The sequence below is a fragment of the Xenopus laevis genome, chromosome 1L, assembly GCF_017654675.1.
Source record: "Xenopus laevis strain J_2021 chromosome 1L, Xenopus_laevis_v10.1, whole genome shotgun sequence".
Lineage (NCBI taxonomy): Eukaryota > Metazoa > Chordata > Amphibia > Anura > Pipidae > Xenopus > Xenopus laevis.
The window spans coordinates 146356083-146374612 of record NC_054371.1 but is presented as its reverse complement, the minus strand read 5'-3'; the positions used below and the strand labels follow the sequence as shown (position 1 = coordinate 146374612).

General features: G+C 38.6%; 1 protein-coding gene across 1 annotated transcript in view; it reads right to left on the bottom strand.

Moving 5' to 3' along the window:
• Nucleotides 1-308: 308 nt before the first annotated feature.
• Nucleotides 309-18530, bottom strand: part of dapk1.L (death associated protein kinase 1 L homeolog) — a gene marked incomplete at its 5' end in the record, with an annotated part of 89303 nt that continues 71081 nt past the window's right edge. Inside the window, 9 exon segments of the mRNA NM_001093258.1 lie at nucleotides 309-3203; nucleotides 4152-4340; nucleotides 5832-5952; nucleotides 6941-7079; nucleotides 9551-9748; nucleotides 11254-11436; nucleotides 12610-12829; nucleotides 16849-16926; nucleotides 18159-18257. Coding sequence (NP_001086727.1) covers nucleotides 1971-3203; nucleotides 4152-4340; nucleotides 5832-5952; nucleotides 6941-7079; nucleotides 9551-9748; nucleotides 11254-11436; nucleotides 12610-12829; nucleotides 16849-16926; nucleotides 18159-18257 — 2460 coding nt within the window. The 3' untranslated portion in view covers nucleotides 309-1970.

Genomic DNA, 18530 nt, shown 5'->3' with positions numbered 1-18530 from the left:
AGGCAAATAATTAAAAAATAATAAATAAATAATGAGGGCCAATTGAAAAGTTGCTGAGAATTGGCCATTCGATAACATACTAAATATAAGTGAACCACCCCTTTAAAGTTCACCTGCTTGTTTAATTTCAGTATTGGGCAGAGGCTGATGATTGTTTTCAAGCGAATATGTAGTGACCTCTTGTGGACAATAGATGCATAACACTTTTAAAAGTAAAATATAAAGTGATCCAATATGAAAAGACACAGGTTCAGTGAGCTTCAGTCTCACTTTACGGCTGCACTAAAACAGAATGAATAAATTCAGAGCATGATGCAACAGGCAACATGTTTATTCATAGATATTTACAAATATAAAAAGTTTAAAATTGTACTACAAATAAAACATTTATAAGTGGAAAGGTCCTTCCTTCCTGTATATACATGTACATATGTCCATTCATAACACATGCATTTTCAAAAGATGAAAATCATTTCCCCCTTTCAGTACTGGCTGTGTTTTAAAATCAAAGCAACTGACCTTGTTCCTTTGTTTCAAACACAGGAAATCCTAGATAAAAAGCTGCCTGTTGCTGTGTGCAAACTAGAATAACTCATATTGCCGTGATTTTAATAAGCAGGAATGCTTTACATAAAATATAGCTATATGAAAGAGCAATACCAGATGTGTAATAGACCCCACTGCATTTATAATACTCAGCGTCTGCCGGACAATCCCAGTCAGCTCTATCCTACTGCTTCTTTGGTCAACAACAGGGTATAATGCAGCACACAAATAACCCACGACAACCCTTTAGTCTTTGCACCGAGATATTTTGTAACGGTTAATTTAGTGAATTATGCCCGAAAGGACTGTTGGCAAGTACAGATTAGGAATGAAATAACGGTGTAAAAGTCATGGAAGTTTCATAGAAATGTCTAATCAGTTTTCTTTTTAACCATCAACAATTTCCCTTTAAACAATACAAAACCTAGCATACAATTGAAGATTGCTAGAACTCATACCTGAGATGTCTGGAATGAATTGGCAGAAAGTGGAGCCTGGCAAAGAATTTCAGTTTAGCTCCCTCTATCCTGGACCACCCGAAAAGCACTGTTTATAAATGTGCTGAAAGCCATTCACATACTCTAGGAGTTAGAAGGAAAAAGCCTATAATACTTCTAAGTGTTCACAGATCTGCTTGCAAATGATAAAATCAATAATGTACCTGAGCAATACAGTCACATTGCTGACTGCAGGGGAAATACAGGAACCCTTGTACAGTTCTTACATTAATCTTTGCAAAATAGAAAGGATATTGTGTGTATTCATGATGACCTCCAACTTAAATCTTAAATGTTCTTTTGCCACAAGGAGACAGTGATAGAGGTAGAACCCGGTGGAAAGTGCTTGAGAGCAAGTTCTGGCCTGTTGCAACCTAACCTATGAGAGCAAGGCACTCATACTGCTGTATTGGCTTTGTGAAAATAAATAGAGGGGTTGTCCAACCTGGGGTCTTCCAGTTACCGATAAAGTGAAACACAAGCATAATCCAAGATCTTGAGGTCTGCAGGTAGGGCATCTGTAATGTACAGCAAAATAGCCTTGCCATCGTCTGCTATTGAATCAGTTACCAAGTCAGCAGGAATAAAACGAGAGCCCTACCTCTACACGTGAACAATTGTGCAGTCTGATTAGTAAAATGTATTAAATAGGTATTTAGAAAAAATTGACAGATTATCATCTGTTTGGGTGGCAGTAACTAGCAGCACAGTCTTATAGGACTCTAGAGTGAACAATTCTGACAAGCCTTTAAAAGTCACGGTAAAATGGAGTTACCCTTATTAAAAAGTAGAAAGATACACGGTTCCGATGGCATTTGACAATGTTTATAAATGAATGGTTAGAAACCCCTATGAGACACATTAAAAACTACAATTCTTTATACTGGTTGTTTAGATAGATATAGGAGATCATGCATTCTAATGTACTCATCGTGACACAACTGAGCTAATGGAATTATAGGATGTGCCGCTGTTGCAGCTTGCGGCGTAGGCTTCTTGTCCATGGATATCAAGATTCACCTTAAAAACAGAGGATGCTCTCAGTAAAAAATCTGCTGCATCCCTGCGCCCAAGTTCTCTCAGCTTAGACATTAAGAGTGATACAGTACTTTCAGGAGAATTGCTCCATTCCTGCAAAAGAGCACATATTGGACTTGGCAAAAAGTCTTTTTGTACTGAATTGTTAGCATTGTATTTGGCAACTAAATCAGGCAGGCCCAAATTCATAGCCAGTAGACACCAATCCTTTCCCATGGGGTCTGGTGGGTCTAAAAGTCGGCTGAGTTTTCTTCTAACAAGAATATTCAGATCAGACACAAGGTGATCCAGACCCAGGTTTCCTTGAGAGTAAACATCTAGACACCCAAAACAAAGAATGCTGCTAAAGCTCTCTTTGTACCCAGCCATGGTGTTAGCCAGTGAAGTCTCCTTTTGTATTTGGGCCCGAAAAAAATCTCTAGGTTGGTAAACCATCAGGGGCTCATGATGTTCTCTCAGCTGCTGAGGGCTCAAGTAATGTTTTACAGTTAAAAGACCAGGCAACGTTGCTGCAAATAAGTTGTCAATGATACTGCAAATGGATTCAAGAAGTAAACAGCACTTGATTTTCTCAGTCTCAAGACCTCTGACTTGCACTTCAATTCCTTGGCCGTGGTTGACCATCAACACCAAAACCTCTGCCCCTCGATTGGCTATTTTACATCCGTTCACCCATAAACGTATGTCGGCATCTCCGTCTGCGCTCTGTTGATGTACCCATCGGCATAAATTAACTTGAACTTTGTGAAAAATTCCACATGGAAAAGGAGTAATGTGTTCCACAGGAACAATTCTAACACCCCCATAAGTTAGTATGTCCTCTTCTTCATCAGCCCATGATCTGTGGAGGTTGTCAGTTTTAATGAGGGCAGGGATGTCCACCATAGTTCCGCTGCTTAGATCTCGAGCACAAATGTCCATTGCATCCAAGATCTGCACAAGCTCATCAACATCACTGTCTGTGACCAATCGCTGAATATCTTCCATTGTATATCTCCCCCTGTAATGGTGTAGGGCTTTTGGGCTTTCTACAGACAGTAGCTTTCCAAGGACATTGTGGCACAGCCATCGTGGATCTAAAAGCACAACATCTTGGACAGTCTCACTCTGCATTATATTAACCTATGTAAAATAAGAATTAAGGTTAGCAATAACACCAACACAAAATATACTTCTCAAATTGATAAAACAAATGGGCATGCTGCAAAACAGTTTTAATTGCTCCTTTAGGCCAGGGCCAGACAACGACAAATCCACTGCCCCACTCCTGCTATGGCTGCCTGGAATTTATAGAAGTCCAAATAAGGGGAGCATCATACCTCAGTGCAAACACTTCACTCCATGTTACACGTGTTATCTGTCCCCCACAGAAAGTCGTCTGTACAAAGATGAAGAAGCCACGGAGCAACAGGAGAAGCATTGATTTAAAATTTCACCTTTAATAGTCCACAAAACATGTAGAGAGTAGAATCCAATTTTCCATATATTGATATGTTGGAAGTTTTTTCAAAATGGACTATAAGGTGAAATTTTAGTTCAATGCATCTCCTGTTGCTCCGTGACTTCTTCATCTTTATCTGGCTGCCTGGAAGCATTGTTTCCGCTCCAGTGCAGGCAGACACGGCAGATTTCGGTGCTGAAATGCGACATTTTGCCCCAAAATCCCCTGCAGTTCAAAAATTCAAGGGGAGCAGGTGGATTCTCCACCTGCAGAGAATCCGCAGTGTTAACATCATCTGGTCCTAGCCTAAGTTAACAAGATTGTATACTAATCTACTAATATCTTCAATTGTGTACTAATCTTCAATTGAATGACTGCAGAAAGTATTCACTATATAAGCCTTGCCCAACAATCCATGGTGGTTACAGTGGATTTTAAAGGGTAGGTAAATTCCCCAAGAAATAAAGCTTATTTTAATCATATGACCTAGGGCTGCTCCACAGTAAATGAAAAAGACCCTGTGCAGATTACGTTATGACTCAAACACAAAACCTTCCTTCCTAGGAGGCCTATGCCATATTAGTAATAAAAAGAAGAGGCCTTAGGAAACTTTATAAAGTTATACTTACTTCTCCGATACTGTGCAGTTGCAATGCGAGATTTCTAACATCCTCTTCACTTGCTAGTGGATTCAGTTGATCCTGGACATCATAAACAAATTGTTGAAGGGAAAGAAGTTGGTTGGGACCATTCTGCTTTCTCCAGGATGGAAGAGTTGACATCACCTTCTCGCACAGTGGTGTCATAGGTGGACAATCCTACAAAAAAATGTTCCATGTCAAAAATGGAAATACTTTTTTTGAACATCATGAAGCTTTAGATGTTGATAACATTCACATATAATAATCTTCTTGTGAGATAGTGCTATGTGTAGAAGAGCTATAATTACACAGTGAGACTTGTGACAATGAGAATTGCATGTGTGCTCACTATGTATAAGAGCAGGAGAGTTCTATGGATGGATCATAAGAGTTGCAGACTTCAGCACTTGCACACGTGATTTGTTAACAAGGTCCTCAGTGTTTACCCTAGTAGAGTTAGGTTTGGCAACTACAGATTCAGTGTTAATAGTGCATTCTGGAGTGTCCAGTCCATTATACTGGTTTACAACTGAGCAGGAGTTTCTGCAACAGTTACAGAGCTGAGGCTGATCTAGGCAATGGGCTTCCTGTAATATAACAACATTTGATGTGCTTGCATGTAATTAAGAATGCATTGAGATAGAGTGGAGAGAGGGATAGAGGAGAACTGAGTGAGTGGCTCCTCTAAAATATAACACATTACCAGTAGGAATAGAAACTCACCAGAGACCCCTTAGAGCTTTTTGGCTCTGTAAACTATCCTATCTATTTTGTGAAACTCACAAACAATGAAAATCTCTGGAGAAAAAACCGAATGAATAGCCTGGAGCAATATCATATTATGTAAGAAAATATTTTTAAAAAGCTGAGCTCACAGAATACAGTGTAAAGAGGCTTAAGAATTATTTAATATTCATTTCTTCATCAGTCTGCTTAATGAAGCAGCTGGTTGTCCTTAAACAGTTCTCATTTGAAGATTATTAAGGGAGTAATTTAGTTGTTAGGCTCGTGGGCATTAGTGTACTGTTCAGAAATCAGCTGTGTACAGGATTCACAGGGCTCATTATAACAGCATTACAGTTTTTCTGGGCTGTCCAAGCCAAGGTCTTAATGGCCATACCGGGATAGGATTTAGATATTTCCCTGAGGACATTTGGGATTCAGTCATATTTTTTATGGCTCCTGTCCGTGCCAGTGGGCAAGTTGAAATGTTTGTATGTGGTTATAGGAGGCTGCTATCAATTTCTAAGCATGTTTTCTGCATATATGGAAGCTATATATGGAAGCTATGTAAAGCTGGATATATACAGTATATGGGCTATTTATTGCAAGTAGCTGCAACAATGGCATTCAAAGGTTATTTATGTGTGTGTATATCTCACCTGTAAAAAAAAATCAGGATCCTGTGTAATAGCCTCAACAGTCAGTGATTGTATTTGCTCAAGAACAGCTGTCACACAATTTAGTTAATCCAATGTCATTGTTTTGCTATGTCAGAGGGTCAGTATGGGTATAGCTCTGTCAAAACAGAGTTCACTCAACGCTACTATTCAATCTTTTTTTAATGGTAGATACAAGATAACTAGGATTTTGCAGTACCCTAGTACACTAGTCAAACACTGTAGGTAATTATGGCCACCAGGTATCAAAAGTATTCCGATGACTTACAGATATCAACTGGCTTTTTAATTCCTGGAGGTGATTCCTCAGAAGCTTCATTTCCTTGGACCCTGATGCCCCAGCATCCAGAACAAACAGCTTATCCAAAATCTGGAGATCATTTCCAAATCTAGAGAAACAATTATTTATGTTATTTCAACAACTGCACAAATGCAAGAGCAACAAATATGAATACCTGTTTTCTTATTAGTCTTTGATTTGTGGTGGTTATGGGCCATAACTAGTGCACCCTTAGGGCAAGGCCAGATGTGGCGTTTTTAAGTTGTGTTTTTAAAAAAGCCCTGTCTGGCGTAAATACGCATAAACTGCACTACTACTGAAACTAATGGAAAACGCACTATGGCAATTCTCAAAGGGCGCTTGCAAGCTGAAATCCGTCACAGGACAGCAGTATTGGAGTTTTTTAGCACAAACACCAAGAAACTACCAAATCAATAGACTCTATAGGATCTGCAAGTTTGAAACCACACTTTACGTAAATAGGCAGCATATTTTAAATATGGCATCCAAATTCTCGCGAGATAGATGAAGCATATACGTTTTTACGGGCGGTGACGTAATTATGTTGTGTATTGACGATCATTCCTGCTCCATTTTGCATGTAAATAGTTTTTCTATTCCTAAATAGCTTTTCTATTTTCAGCCACCGGAATTATGGGTAACGAGAACAATGAGAAGTGCATGTTGGGAGAAGAAACCTATGTGCTGAAAAACACATGAAAAATGCATGTTGATGGTCGAGTGTGGTTTCAGTGGCGTATTTGCGCCTGACTGAGCTTTTTTTTAAAAACGCCATGTCTGACCTTGCCCTTAATATTAATTAAGATATTTGTTATGGTGAAATAATCTTAGACAGACTGAGCAGCACTAGAACAATGTTGCAAATGTGCAATATATATATATATATATATATATATATATATATATATATATATATATATATATACATACATACATACACAGTATATATATATATATATATATATTATATAAAATATACTGCAGCAAGCTATATTGCGGGGGGGGGGGGGGGGGGGGTTGTTCTTTTGATAGTACCCAGAATGCAAAATGTAAACAAGTTACTGAAATATACCTACCTATTTCTTACTTCTTTTAGCAATGGTAGACTTTTGTCATAACCAAATTCTCCTCCCGCAGGGCGAGGAAGGTTAACAATATCAGCATGTGTGGCCACCAATACAACGTGGAGTAGATTCTTTAGCTTCCCACCATATGCTATTATACACAACAAAGAAGGATACAGTGAGAACTTCTCTAAAAGTGAATAAAATCTCTTTCAAAGGATAGCATTATTCTGTGGTTCTACATTGTGCCTGAACAAGTTAAAGTGTCATTTTTAAACCACTGCACAATGTGCCTTAGCAGTGCTACTGCTGAAACAAACAATCCCATCTGCCCTATTTATTCTATGAATACACAGAACTAAGCAAACATGGAAGGAGAGAGCAAACCTGAACAATGGACTTTGTAACAGGGACATGCACACAATGCACTGCACTGATATGAGGTCTTTAAGGCAAATATTCTGCTTTCTTCAGAATGACGGTCCCTAGTGGATCGAAAAGTGTACATGTCTGAATCTGCTGATTTGTACAATAGCTTTAAATGAACAGTTGCCGTGTGTGCTTTCATTCCCTATTGGATATATCAAGTTTTTTATCAGCACCCAGCTATCAGCACAGAGGAGAGGTGAGTGCCGGTTCCCAACATTGACTATATATATTATATATCAAAAAAAGACCATACTCACAGGACTTTACTTGGTGCAAAAATGTAGTTTTATTACAAAAAATAATAAAATTGATGGTATTTTTGGGTGCACCAGCACATCGAAAATAGTTGAGACCTGGGTGCTCATGCATAAAAAAGTAAATAGGAAGTCCATAGTGATGGCACTCACAGGATTTACACACAAAAGTCAATATAGATAAAAGAAAAAAGGTTTATTAATACCGGATTAATAAACCTTTCTTGCTTTTTATCCATATTGACTTTTGTGTGGACATCTAATATTGCTGAGAGGTGGTTGGTTGGCCACTTTGAGATATGACCGAGAAGGAAAGGTGTGAGATAGATTTGGGTACTATCATATTAACCATGACTTCCAGTTTATAATACTGCAATTGATGCAGGAGGCTTTTCTAATCAAAGGCCTCACTGTATTCTGGTCAGGTTAGGCCCTGCATGTACACTGGGAGCTGCAGAGGTATAGGCTAGCTACTCCATTACACCAGAAAACCAGGAACAGTATTGGTAACACGGGAATTTGCTTCTCCTTGTCAAAAATTGTAGAGATAAATGCATGCATTAAGCCATTGCTATGGGTAACTGGTGGGTTTCAGTCTAAAAATACCCAAATGTGTATTTTCAGGTTGAAAAATTGTCTACTTGAGCGCTTTGCTTCTCCTTGTCACAAAATTGTAGAGATAAATGCATGCATTAAGCCATTGCTATGGGTAACTGGTGGGTTTCAGTCTAAAAATACCCAAATGTGTATTTTCAGGTTGAAAAATTGTCTACTTGAGCGCTTTGCTTCTCCTTGTCACAAAATTGTAGAGATAAATGCATGCATTATGAATGCAGGATTAGCCATTGCTCAGGGTAACTGGTGGGTTTCAGCCTAAAAATACCCAAATGTGTATTTTCAGGTTGAAAAATTGTCTACTTGAGCGGTGACAAGCAGTTGCTATTAAACCTAAAGGCTTTTCTCCACAGAGGAACTGCTAGGTGTGACATTAGCATAGGCCTATTCAAAACCTGACTTCACTGGGGAAGTGATCTAATGTGCCAGAAAATCAGGCTTAGCAATGGAAAAAATATTCTTTATCCTTCAAGTGACCTACCATGGCAGTATATTAATTCTACTGTATCAAGGTTTCTTTGTGAAATGGCAAGTACAGGTATTGTATAGGAAATCTAAAACTGTACCAAAGGCACATCTTTGTGGCATGTGCAGCAGCAATTTCTATTGTGGAAAAGTAAATCATTTAGTATAACTTTAAGTGCATCAATTGTAGTCACAACTCTCTCAGAATACAAGTCTTTGTTTATAATTACTATTTGTTATTTAACAAACGAGAACTAGTTATCTTGTTCATCACCGTGTTTGTGAATCATATCCTCGTTTCATAATGAGATGGTACATTATGCATCCCTTAGACTTTAGTCCCCTTCCAACTTGTGCTCAGTATTACCATCCTGATTCTCCTCAACTCCAAGTGGTTTATCAGATGTAAATTGTATGTTAGGATTTGAAAACATGACTATGAATTCAATAACATCTCCTAGAAGTACCCTTTCCTTAAGACAGATCCTTTTACAGATCCATCCATCTTCAATCTATTACATTTTCTGCAGATCACCAGAAAGAGTTCATGAAAAGGTTTCACAGCACAGTCTGCACTTGATTGAGTGTTCCGTCAGAGAGAACGAGATAGGAATTATAAGAGGTGCTGCCTGTGCAAATAGCATTAGTGGCTCTCAAGAGCAGAGAGTCCTTCAGTTTAATAAGCAGAATTCACTGTATCCAGAGTTAATATGGCCATACTGCAGTCACTCAGCATCAGAGGTTTGATTAACAGTGGTCTGATTTGTTTCATATAAGCTAGTTTAAAAAAGAAATGACTTCTGCATTGTACATTTACATGAAAATCCTACAAATAAACAAGAAGTGAAAAAAAACCTACCTATTGGTTCCTCCACAGGAACAAGTGACTTTAGGAAGTTGAGCCAGAATATTACTTGATTAAGTTGAATTTCATAGGGCTCTTCAAGGCTAAAAACCACAATGTGAATTGATGTGGGATCATTGGCAGCAAAATAATCATAACTGCAATAATACGTAGGGTTTCCAGAAAATTCCCACACACTGAAATCTCCAACACCTAAAAGGAAAGAACATGCCAGATATCATATTTCTGTCTCTCTTTCTGTGTGCGTGTGTGTGTGGGGGGGTGTGCGATGTAAAAAAGACGGGGCAATATGGACAGGAGATTTTCTACTGTCAGCGTCAATTGTGCACCAACAACTGATGGGGTGTGCATGTTGCAAGCCTGTTGTCTGCATGTATGCCCCTTACTTGCATGTCATTCATAAGGTGCAAGTAGGAGCACCTTCAGACTGGCTTTTTAAAGGCAGCTGCAGCTTAGATAATGAAAGCAAGCATTTGGTTGGTTGCCATGTTACTGTACATGTGCACAACCTGCAGAGCCACTGTTCGCGACACTTCAACATCCTCAGCTGCCCAACATGCTGGAGGAAAGTCGCTCACCAGGCAGTAAAACGGAGGCAGACCGCACATGGAGGCTGGATCGCGGCTGTGAGTCCCTGCATTCTCTCTGGATGATGTTGAAGTGTCATGTGTGCGCTGGCTTTGCGAGGTTGTGGCGGTTGTGTGGTGTGGCAATGGCTGGCTCTGGTTCTGCTTTTTTCTCCTGATGCGTGAGGCTCTGTTCCTCCACGACTTTAGGTTCACCGGGACCTTCGTCTCTGCTGCCAGTGGCTTTGAGGGCTCTTGTCGGTGCTGGGGTAGAAATTGCTGCGGACTCTGGGCTCGGGCCAAGGTGCCGACTTCTTATTTTCCTCAGGTACCATGGGCTTGTCATCACCTTGTCAGCACTGGGGCAGCGCTCAGTGTTCCACAGTCCTGCCACTACAAGGTAAGCAGGGGGAAAAAATGGGATCGCTGCCACTTCCCACAAAATCCGGCTTGTACGCTGTGTAATAGAATGGGCGGCTGTCACAGTTGTAGCGCTTAGCTTCCGGTTTTGGCAGAAGTCGGGTTAGGGGGAAGATGCAGAGCTGCAGAATGAGTCGCCCCATCGCCGTTTTGCAGTACACAGGAAGTAGTGTTTTCGAACAGTATTTTTTTAATAAAGCATTGATTTTAATAAACTTTATGCAGGGTAGACCTATTATTAGTGGGGGGGAAATGGATTTTTAATACAAAATTTTTTAGTGTTACTGTTCCTTTGTTCCTTTGATTTGGTTTGATGTTTGGCCAATGAGGATTCAATATGGGGATCAGTCCAAAATTGATGGATTTGGTTCGTTCCTAGATACAAATACAAGTGAACACCTTTGAGATCTGCAACTGAATGCTATCATACATGAACTTCTTTGTTAAGCACTGCAATTTGGTTACCCCCATTTTTGCATGAATGCAAATGCTGATTAGGAACAAATAAAAATAACAGTTGAACTTCTGTATTTTCATCTATATTTGTAACATTTATATAGTACATTTGTACATTATCTATTATTTCTGTAGCTTGTGTTTTGCACAATACTTGTGAACATTATTAAACATTTTGTGAATAACATTTGTTTTTAAATTGCAAATATTCCAATGACTTGAGTAGAATATCAAACACAGAGAAGGCATTTATACCATTGAGATTGGCATTCTGGATGTCTATAGCCTTGGTTGACTGGTCATCTGTGCAACAGTGAGGCGACGGTGAAACAAATACTTCAAGAACCCCTTTGGTTAGTCCTGGCTCAAACATCATACTCCGGCTTCTTACACTCACATTCTCACAACCAGGGTAGAGATCCGAGATGCTCACTGAAACTGAAACACAAGAAAACAGCAAGTTAGAATCCATGGAATAGCCACGTTGTAAAATGTTTAACAGGCTTCTATAGTAATTTCAAAATATATAATAATTAGATATAATATCTGGAATCCAGTTACCTGAAGAGATTTGAAAATTGGCAACTCTAATTCTACAATGTATTGTTTACATAAACAGTTTATCACATGACAGATTACACTTTCTTTCCTAAGACAATGCCTTGAGCTCACCATTAAGATATTATAATGGCAAAACAAATGTATTTAACTGTACTTTATGTTTAAATGATCTTCAGTAGATATGAAGATAATCTATAGACTGTAGGCGGATCAGTCACATGCCTATGATTATTGCCCAGTTGGTTTTAACTGATGGAATGGCAGACCAGCAATAAAGCTCCCTCATTAGTAGCATAAACAGCACCAGCAAGTGGCACTCAAATATGCACAAAAACATGCTATGACACGTAAAGAACCAGAAATTACCATTAAATAAGTTATTTTTTAAAAATTTAATATATGTATCTGTTAATTAACTACTACAAAACAAACTCCAAAATCTGCTATTTGACCTGAACTAAACCAACTGTATTCTAAAAGTTTATGACTTTTTGCCCTGTTCAGTTTAAATGGATGCCTGTATGGCTACATAGCAGTTCATTTATATAAAATAAAGTAGTCTTTACTGTTCCTTTACCAAATTCAGAGTCATGAGAAATATACACAAAAGGGATAATTTACCAGGTTTTTTCACACATTGGTGTTGTGCCTGGGGTGTGGTCTGTGCAGACTGTGCTTTGCACCTTGCACAGCATTAAAAATATGGTGTAGAGTGCAGAGGGCAGCAAGCATTGTTTGGAGCAAAGCTAAGGTTGCCACCTGTCTGGTTTGGACCCAGGCAACCCTTATGCAACCTGCAGCAAATGACATGATGATCAACCAATCACCGACCGCTGCATCATAGTCTTGTCACCTGATGTCACAAGCCCACCTACTAAACATTAACAACCAACTCCCTGGCATCACTCACCCCAAACTTCCCTACTCCAAAAGATGGCAACCATACACAAAGCGGGCAATACCGTGCTCGCTAACACCGGCCTTGAACAGAATGCATATTGGCTATTGTTGTCACAGTACTATTGAAATGTGATGGCAAGAATAGACCACCTGTCTTGGCTGTTAGTGGAGAAGAAGGAAACCGGGAAGAGTTAGTGGATGAAAGACGAGGTCGGCGTCTTCTGAAGAAACTTCGGATCAGGCCACATTTGAGGGACTCTACAAGCGTGGTCTTTCCCGATCCCATGTGTCCAAATAACTTCAGCTTAATTCTTGGTTGGGGGTTTGGTGAAGGTCTGAGCTGCTGTATGAACACACTTCTGTAGGTATCCTAAACGGAAAGGAGAATCCAACTGATCAGTCAAAGAAAGTACTATTACTGGATACTAGGTGAAAGGCACAGCGCTCCTACAACAGTAAAGATTCATGGCTTCATATTTGTCCCTGGGATCTCCTCATGTTTCAATTCACACATTTCTTTAAAAAGTAAGCAGATTTCATCTGTCATAGAAGCATATGCTGCAGGGATGATTACTACTAATCAGCTCTGTGCTGCCATGTACTGTAAATACATTTACATAGAACATAAACGAGTTTTCCATTTTCTGTATTTTGCCATACATTACATTTACATTAAACCACATGGGCCATAGATTATTCTGCATATGAAGCATTTTCAGCTGCTTATTTGTGTTAATTTAAGGGAGGGTGTCAACACTGTTCATCTGTCATAGTTAAATAACATAGACGGATAGAATCAATACTGCAAGTAGCCAAGCTGTGAGAAAGAACAAAAAATGAGCAAACAAATTAAATTTCTATTGGTGCAAATGCTCGTGCATCACCTCAGAATCCAGTTGGCCAGTGAGTAATAGAAATAGATCATTAGTATCCTAGAAACATTACAATGAAATAGGGATTTAAAATCCAAGGCATTTTTAGGGGATTCATTTTATTTACGATGATGTGTGCAAGTTTAGATGTTGAGCACAATCAATTTATATTATATTAAAAGGAAAATGTTGTATGTCTGAACGCCATACTTTAGTGACTACTAATGAAAGAATTATGAGGAAAGTTAAAGCATTATATGTTGTAGTATGAGAGGTTACTGTGATTTATGTAGCGATACAGCAAAATAAAAAAAAGTAATTGGGATGGCAGACATTTAATACACATTCTCTGAAAAGCAGAGGGACTTGAAGTTCCATAATCCATCAGTTCACAAAGGAACAAGCCGCGGTTGCATTACTCTGTGATCCTAAAAGGATAGGAGGGGGGAGGGGAAGTTGAGAAATGGTTCCAATGAGTTAGAGGCAGACTATCATGGTTTACATTCAATATGACAAGTGTGTGTGAGTATATTGTGTCGAAAAGGGGGTATATTTTCTTGTTTATCTATAACTTGGCCACAAGAGGTCACTACTCCACTAGGGTCAATGAATAAGATGACATAAGATAACTTAAAAAGCCTCATTTATAACAACAGTCAGATTTTTGGACACATATTACAACATTGTTTCCCCCAGTAAATGCAGTATTTTCCCAGTACGGTAATTGTGACTACACTTCAAACAAACACTATTGAACATCAAGTGCAGTTTGCATATCTGTGGTGTCTTCTAAAGTAACCCACTGCTGGAAGCCTGTAAATACGACACAGCCAGGGTTGCATCGGCTCCAGGGATCCCCAGCTTGGATGGGAACACTTGTGGATGGTGCATTGGTACTCAGAACAACTATACAGCCTTTAATAAACATGTACAGTGCTACGCAACATGTTGGCTCTATATAAATACATGTTAATAATAATGTACCTTTAAGGGGGTGGTTCACCTTTAAATTAACTTTTGGTTATAGAATGGCCAATTGTAAGCGAAGTTTCAAATTATCTAAATTTTTTGTTTTATCGTTTTTTGAATTATATGCCTTCCTCTTCTGACTCGTTTCAGTTTTACAAATGGGGGTCACTGACCCTATCTAAAAACAAATGCTCTGTAAGGCTAGAAAATTATTGGTATTGATACTTTTTATTACTCATCTTTCTATTCAGGCCCTTTCCTATTCAAATTCCAGTCTCGTAGAGAGTAATATGGACCTTAGCAACCAGATTGCTGAAATTACAAACTGGAGAGCTGCTGAATAAAAAGCTAAATAACTAAAAAAAAAAAATCACAAATAATAAAAAATTAAAACCAGCTGAAAATTGCCTCAGAATATTACTCTCTAAATCACGATAAAAGTTTATTTAAAGGTGAACAACCCCTTTCATGAATCAGGTAAATTTGTACATAAACATGCATCCATTTGAGTGCCCGTTCATTTACACTTCCACTTGCAGTTGTAAATGAGGCTTATAAATTGTATATAAATACATGAAATGTATAAATATATAAAATCTGAACATAACTTGTGTAAAAAAAGATTAAGGGGTGGAGGGTGTTGGTAGATAGTTGCCAAAAATCTCTGGATGACTAGAAGAGATACAGATTACCTTCGCTCTAAGAATTTGAGCAGTACTGCATTATAGAACAGTGTGACTGTTCCCACTTATAATAATATCAAATACAGCTGATAAATATGGCACCCACGGCAGAATAATAGATGCCGATATGTTTTACTTGACATTTACAGTATAATAATCATAATGTGAATATAGACCCTACTTATAAAGCAGCTGGAGAGAAGCACACTTATTACATTCCATGCCACTTTACCGAAAGTTTTCATATCTAATATTAAATAACTCTAGACCTAGCGCTTGTACACAACTAGCCTTATATGTTATAAAGGAAACAAGTTTGATAAGATGGAACTACCCAAAAAGATAAAGCCAGTCATTGCTCATTTTGCAAATAAATATGGTCTACACACAAAAACAGGAAATTCTAGCTCTATAAAAAAAAATACAGTTTAAAAACACATAAAGAACATTGTATATCTTGCAAAAATGACCATGAACCTGATGGGACAATCCTATTATGGTCACACCTTTTACACGGGATTAAAGGCTACGCAGATTAAGTGCATTATATTCAGTAAAGTATCTAAGACTTTTCAAGAGGTAAAACGACCGCAGGCATCGTTGGCACAAATAATCTGAAAGTATTTGCGTATAGCACAGGCACAAATGCGTATTAGCAATGGAATTACTGCAAGTCTAATGATCTCCAAAGATATAAGGGGTCATTTACAAACCAAAAGGCAGGGTGCAAAAAATTGGCACAAACTACTATTTTTCCCCCCCATTAAATGGCAGCACTGTATTCGTGAGGGGCGAGAGAGGAGATGCATGTAGGAGCCTTGTATACAGTATGAACATTATTCAGACACACATTTGGGAGCTGCCGCAGACACAGGCTGCAATGGGACCAACTTTAGTGTTGGGCTTCTTGTGATTTTAACCAGGGTTCTAGTAAACAGCCCTTGTAGTAGTACATCACTTCTATGCAGATATTTGTAGAAGATTCACATGCACTAAGAGAGGCAAAGAAATGATCAATAAAAAAAGAGATACATGTATGGGACCCATTATCCAGAAACCCGTTATCCAGAAAGCTTCAGATTACGGAAAGGCTGTCTCCCATAGATGCCATTTTATCCAAATAATCCAAAATTTTAAAAATGATTTCCCTTTTCTCTTTAATAATAAAACAGTAGCTTGTACTTGATCCAAACTAAGATATAATTAGTCCTTACTGGAAGCAAAACCAGCCTATTGGGTTTATTTAAGGTTTACATGATTTTATAGACTTAAGGTATGAAGATTATGGAAAGGTCTATTATCCGGAAAACCCCAGGTCCCGAGCATTCTGGATAACAGGTCCCATACCTGTACTATGAAATATAGGTCAATGAGTATTTGTCTGATTATGACAGGAGTTGTAGCTCAGAGTGAGGGGTGGAGAGATCAGTTCCTCAGTAATCAAGCCTGACTGTAGCAGACTATAATTAAATTATGCCTGATAAGCCCTGAATCCAATCATAAGAGCACCATGCCTGTGACTTCTTCCTCTGACTGATAGGACGTAGCATTCAAATCCTATGGTTTAAAAAGCTGAAGACACCTACAGCAGTTATGCATAACCATCAATGCAATGCTTCCTAATAGCAATTGTTTGCTCTACACTGCAACAACTGGAAAATCAACCAGCAGTTAAGTGCTTTAGTAATAAATAGCTCAGTTTCTAACCACCCCATTTTATTAATATATTAGAGCTATTGTGCCAATCTATTCTAAAAATCAGTTGTAACCAATTAATAATAAGTGGGGGATTTACATCTGACTCCCATTGTGAGTTATGGGGCATCTCCAAGCTGAAATAGATATGGGGGGGGGGATGCGCTTACCTTTCGAAGCCTTGAGAGTAGACTGACAACGGACTCATGCTGCTCTGACCTAGCAAGATCCTCTGCTGTTTTCCCATCCTAAATAGCAATACAAGGTATGATGTCAAATTCAGTATTCAATTTACTGGCCTTACCTAAAGAACTATCATCACTTCTTACAAATCTATGAAACAATGTTATTTCCAAATGAGCGATTGTGTTGGCTTTACACACCAACTTCAGTTTGCCAGGAGTTCCCAAGAAGAGGGCAGAAATCCCACCTGTGTAGTCCAGTGCTGTGCTCAACTACTGGGACAGACTAAAGAAACGGAGAGGCAGGGGCCATGATGTTTTCCCTGTCCTTCTACAATAGTTGAAGGAACAGTAAACCACTAACATCTGCACTAACAGGAAAGGAAGCCTTAGAAATAAAGGACCAATTATTCATTGAAGTATACTTCATTTTTCAGAAAATTCCCTTGATTAGCAAATTGCTGTGCTTAAGAGGCAAAAGATGAATGACACTGAAATGACTTCACATTCTAGCCCGACAATAAATGAACACTTCACGTTATCCTGAACAAACGAGGCCTGTGCTGGTTATTTTGCCTGAATGAGCACCAAGGAGGAGGCAAATCAATCAGCAATGGGCCTGGTCACATTCAATTACAGATGTCAGACAAGCCAGCAATCTCCTATACACAATCCATTTACCATCTGCTTGTGAGATTCCATAAATAACACCTTATCAACTGCAATGCATTCTGGCACATATAAATCCTTTATTTAAGCTGGGTTAGTCTTAAAGGAATGAAGATGTAATTATTGTGACAGAAGTGAACACTATCTGACACTGGTAGGATGAAACGTTGGCCCCAATTTACTAAATCACATCACAATGGGATAACTGTGACATTTGACTTTAGTAGATGTCTATGGATAGGAGGGTCAATGGACCATTTAACAACTCTATACCTGTATAGGAAACATTTTCCTAGACAAATGTCAATCCTAATGTAGTGGTTTTTAGACTATTTAGGGGTAATTTACAAATACAGCTGCAGTGTGCAATGGCAATTTTGGACAAAATTTACAATGTTTTTTTTACCCATAATGCAGTTAACCCCTCTACTTTTCCAGTGTCATTGTGCCCACATGTGGATTTGTGCTCAGCACATCTGATGCAGTACAACACATGCAATTGTGGTCCACTACATTGGCTCCTCTAGAAGAATAGTACAGAACCTATGACCTATGGTTGCTTTTAACAATGGATCACATAGACAGACTTTTCACCCTGAAATGTAAAACATGAAAACGGCTAAAGTTACCAAAGTCAAGGCTTCAACATTTGCTCCTGCGACACAGAGATATCGGACAACTTCCACAATACCGTTGTTTGCTGCCAGATGTAAAGGTGTTCGGCCATACTGCAAAGACAAGCAAAACAATGTATATACTCCTATAAATACAGATATAAAAGCACACACCTATTTAAATAAATAAATTGATGTTTATTATTTCAAGGTTTCTTGTCCTTCCTCAAGAGTTTACAGATCAATGCAGAAGCAGAAACAATTCTGCTATTAACTTACTAAGACACTGTGAGTGTCAGTTTTTATTGTATCAGCACTAAAATTGTAGGTATGTGTAAGAAAATGTAGAGAAAGAGTTTATGAGGCGGCTTTCCATATAAATACTGA